The sequence below is a fragment of the Babylonia areolata genome, chromosome 29, assembly GCF_041734735.1.
Source record: "Babylonia areolata isolate BAREFJ2019XMU chromosome 29, ASM4173473v1, whole genome shotgun sequence".
In the NCBI taxonomy this organism is placed as follows: Eukaryota; Metazoa; Mollusca; class Gastropoda; order Neogastropoda; family Buccinidae; genus Babylonia; species Babylonia areolata.
The window spans coordinates 38,724,148-38,729,147 of record NC_134904.1 but is presented as its reverse complement, the minus strand read 5'-3'; the positions used below and the strand labels follow the sequence as shown (position 1 = coordinate 38,729,147).

The following is a 5,000-nucleotide window of genomic DNA, read 5'->3' as shown; positions in this document are numbered from 1 at the left end:
CCTCTCTCTCTGTCGTCTCTCTAGCTCCCTTCCTCTTCCCTTCTCACCCATCATCCCTCTACCCCGCCCCTACTCCCTCTCTACTTCAGCTTCCCTCGTCTACCCCCCTCCTCTCTCTCTCTCTCTCTCTTTCTCTAGCTCTCTTCCTCTTCCCCTTCTCACCCCTCATCCCTCTACCCCCCCCTACTCCCTACTTCAGCTTCCCTCTCCTACCCCCACCTCTCTCTCTCTCCCTCTCTCTGTCGTCTCTCTAGCTCCCTTCCTCTCCCCTTCTCACCCCTCATCCCTCTACCCCCCTCCTCCCTCCCTCTATATCTACTTCAGCTTTCCTCTCCTACCCCGACACCCCCTCTCTCTCTAGCTCCCTTCCTCTTCCCTTCTCACCCATCATCCCTCTACCCCGCCCCTACTCCCTCTCTACTTCAGCTTTCCTCTCCTACCCCCCTCCTCTCTCTCTCTCTCTCTCCGTGTGTGTTTCAATTCATGGGAAGGCGAAGTGCTGTCGACAGCTCCTTAGTTCTGGTCGTTTTCAATTCAGGCCCAACTGCACGCAACGAGGCTATGTGCTTGTCAGTCTTCGATGTTTTCTTTCTTCTTCTTCTTCTTCTTCTTCTTCTTCTTCGTCTACTTCACGACAACAACAACAAATCCTGTCTGTCTGTCTGTCTGTCTGTCTGTCTGTCTCCACACACACACACACCGGTAACTCGGAGTTACATAAGAACATACAGAAAATGTATGGTTTCATGGGGAAACATTACCATCATGATTTTCATAAGAGGCAAATCATTTCTCGAATCTGCAGATGGAAAATGAATTGTTTTAGGACAAAAATATGACAGTAATGTTTCTTGCATCTGTGGTGCTCACATAGCAGCCGATCATATAAGCAACTTGCGACATGTTAAAGTCTCACATCCCTGAACTGAAATCATCTTCAGTGTTGACGATCTTCAGCAGTCCATTGCTAATGTATGACTTTTTCAACTCCTTGTTAAATAGTCCAGTTGGTTTGCTGTTGTAGTTGTTAGTTTTTCATTAGAAATATGTTATATTGTTGTTGTTTTTAAAGAAGATACGAACCATAAATCGAAAATCATACACAAACACAGATACAGTAGAAATAAGATACATACAAGTGCATACCAATATAAAAACTTGTGCATACGCACGCATGCATGCACTACACACACACACACACACACACACACACACACACGTTTGAACAGAAGCTGCATATTACATGTGTACACATATCCTCACTTCTCTAATTCTTCACACACACACACACACACACACACACACACACTACCCTCTTGTCTTGCCTTGCATACTATATCTACCACTACCACCACCACCACCACCACCACCAGCTCCCACCCCTCAAGCTCCAGTCTTACTTTCTTCGCCCTTTTGAAAACCTCCATCCACCCCCACCCTCCTCACACAGGTCTCTCTCTCTCACACACACACACACACACAATGACCGCTTACAGCGAAAAAACTCAACATGCTATTTTCTTCTTCTTCTTCTTCTTCTTTTGTAACCACCCCCGAACTCCTCCCCCGAAAAAAAGAAAGAAGAAGAAGAAGAAGAAAAACAAAACAAAAAAACAAAAAACTGGGAAAAAAGCACAACAACAATATTAATACTACTACTACTACTACTAATATCAAATAATAAATATACTACTGCTCGTGTTATTATTACTACTACTACTACTGATGATGATGATGATACTGATGATAATAATAATAATAATAATAATGATGATGATGATGACGATAATCTGCTAACCATAACCTCTCGGACAGAGGACAAAAAAAAAAAAAATCTCTTCTCATCCAAATCATTTTTTTCCCCTGCACCACACAACACCCAGACCTCTCATTATTACGTCCATCCAATTTCCTTCTTCCTAGTTAACCACCCCCACACCACTACACACCCTCCGCCCCCACACCCTCACGACCACCACCACCTTCACCACCAGACGCAAAGACACTACTGGTTGAAGAGAGAGAGAGAGAGAGAGAGAGGGCACACACACACGCGCGCGCACACACACACACACACACACACACACACACACACACACACACACACACACGCACAGCGACAGAGGGACATGTGCGGAGTCTCCGACCATACATACACACACAGAGACACATTCTCTCTCTCTTGTGCGCACAAGCACACACACACACACACACAGACACACACACCTACTCACTGTGACAGAGAGACAGACATGCACAGTCTCAGAGGACACATACACGCATATTCACTTTCTCCACACACACACACACACACACCGACCAACGCACACACACACACAAACTCACTGTGACAAGAGATAGACAGGCACAATCCCAAAAGACACACACACACACACACACTTTCTCCACCCACCTGCCCACGCACACATAGACACACACACACACACACACACACACACGCACGCACACACACACACACACACACACACGCACACACACACACACACACACACACACACACACACACACACACACTGAACAACTAGACTCACAGTGCCGTATTTCTTGAAGTAGTTCTTGACATCGTCAACAGTGGTCTGGTTGGAGAGTCCCCCAACAAATATCTTCTTCGTCTTGGTCACCAGCTGAAAGAAAGCAAGCACACACACACACACACACACACACACACACACACACACACACACACACACACACACACACACACACGGGCGCTGTAGCAAGATGTCTTAACAAATAAACAAACACACACACACACAAAAAAAAACAAAAACAAAACAAAAACAAAAAACAACCCCCCCCCAAAAAAAAACACCAAAAAAACAAAACCAAAAAAAACTAGCCATCCACGTTGATTCACAATCTTGACCACCACAATGAAAGCAATAATAATCATACCCACAATTAATAAGCAACAAGAATAACCCAGAGGATGACAGCAAAGGCAAGAAAGAAGAAGAAGAAGAAGAAGAAGAAGAAGAAGAAGAAGAAGAAGAAACATAATAACACTAACAACAACAACAACAACAATAATAATAATAATAATAATAATGACATCACCACCACCACAATAACAGAAATCGTCACCATCATCAAATGTAACAACAACACATATAACTACTACTACTACTAATAATAATAATAATAGCATCACCACCACCACCACCACAACAAAACAGACACACACACACACACAAGTACTTTTTCTCTTCACTCTACCATTATTTTTCTCTCCATCCTCTCTCTCTCTCTCTCTCTCTCAATCTAATATTAATATCTTAACCTGATAACATCTTCGCCCAGGCAGGCACAACAAAAACCACAGGGCATTTATTTATTTTTTTTTTTTTACACAGTGTGACGCTCGCAACGGGCTACAATGGGCTTTTACAAACCTTGTCTCCCGCCCCTTCGACAAGCCTTTAATTACAGAGGGAGGAGGAGGAGGAGCAGAAAGAAATTATATACCTGTGTGCCACTTTTCTTAAGGTCTCTCTTCCGCCCACCCTCGTGCCGACTCTCTCTCTCTCTCTCTCTCTCTCTTGCTCTTTTTTTCCCCTTCTTAATAGACAAGTAGTTAGTTATTTAGTTGTATAACGGTGATGTGGACATGTTATTGTTACAGAGAGAAAGAGACAGAGAGAAAGAGACAGACAGACAGACAGAGGGGATGAGGAAGGGGGTGGGTGGGGTATATATATATATATATATATATATATATATATACTGGTGAGAGAGAGAGAGTGAGAGACAGACGGACGGACAGAGACAGAGACAGGGTGGGGTAAAAAGGATAGGCTGAAAGCAAGAAGACAGGTAGAAAGAAACTGACCACACACACACACACACACGTATATACACACACACACACACACACACACACACACACACATGTACACACATACACATGTACACACACACGTACACACACACACATCCAAAATAGTACTGGGTCGCACCCCCCCCCCCCCCCCACACACACACACACACCACCCACTTCCACTCCCCTGCTCCATTACACTGCGCCACGATCTCAATTAACCTCCGCCACCCTCTCCTCCCCCCGCCCTCCCCCCTCCTCCCCCCCCCCCGCCCCCCAACCTCACCACCACCTCCCCCATCCAGTCTGGTCCAGAAACCACCACCACCACCACCATAACCACCACATGTGACCTTTTTTTTTTTAATTTAAAACGAGCCAGCGCAGGTCAATCACAGACAGTTTGGGTGATTATCATCAGTGACTGACTGGCTGGCTGACACATTTGCATTGGGAATCAGCAGGGCAAGCGAGAGAGAGAGAGAGAGAGAGAGAGAGGAAAAAAAAGCCTGGCTACTACTGCTACAACACCCTCCACCCCAATCCAACCCCTTCCACCCTGACACCTGACAACCATAATGAGACCATCACTCGCCATCCACATACCACCACCCACCACCACCTCCTCTCCTAATGGCTACCGCCCCTTCCCCCCACCTCCCGCCCCCCCACTCCTCCACTCACCACCACTACCACCCTCTCCCCTTGCTATCGGCGCTCCACCCCCATCCATACCATCCTACCCCCCCCTCCCACCCACCCCCATCCCTCGACAACTCCACCACCCACCATCCTCTCTCTCTCTCTCCCTTCCCTTCCTCCCCCTCTCTCTCTCTCTCTTATGTCACGCCGCGCACCCCTATCTGCTACACCCACACCCCCTCCCTACCCAATCTCCAACCTCCCTCCTCTACTTTTTCTTCCCCATACGCCGATTAAGGCCCTCCCTGGACCCCCCCCCCCCCCCCCCCCCCCCCGCACACACCCCTCCCCACACACACACATCCCCCTTTCCAAAATCCCTACCAATTTGCTGCGTCTATTTAATCCTCCTCTTGATCCACACACACACACACACACACACATAAAAAAAGGAAAAAAAGAAGAAGCAGCATAAGCGTTCATCTAAAGAGTTATGAGTGTGACACACACACACACACAC

The 5,000-nt window shown here is 46.7% G+C and overlaps 1 protein-coding gene across 1 annotated transcript in view; it reads right to left on the bottom strand.

Moving 5' to 3' along the window:
* Window positions 1–5,000, bottom strand: part of LOC143274665 (RNA-binding protein Musashi homolog Rbp6-like) — a 233,964-nt gene that overhangs the window by 124,404 nt on the left and 104,560 nt on the right. The window contains exon 6 of the mRNA XM_076578538.1: window positions 2,553–2,645. Coding sequence (XP_076434653.1) covers window positions 2,553–2,645 — 93 coding nt within the window. The remainder of the gene's footprint in view (window positions 1–2,552; window positions 2,646–5,000) is intronic.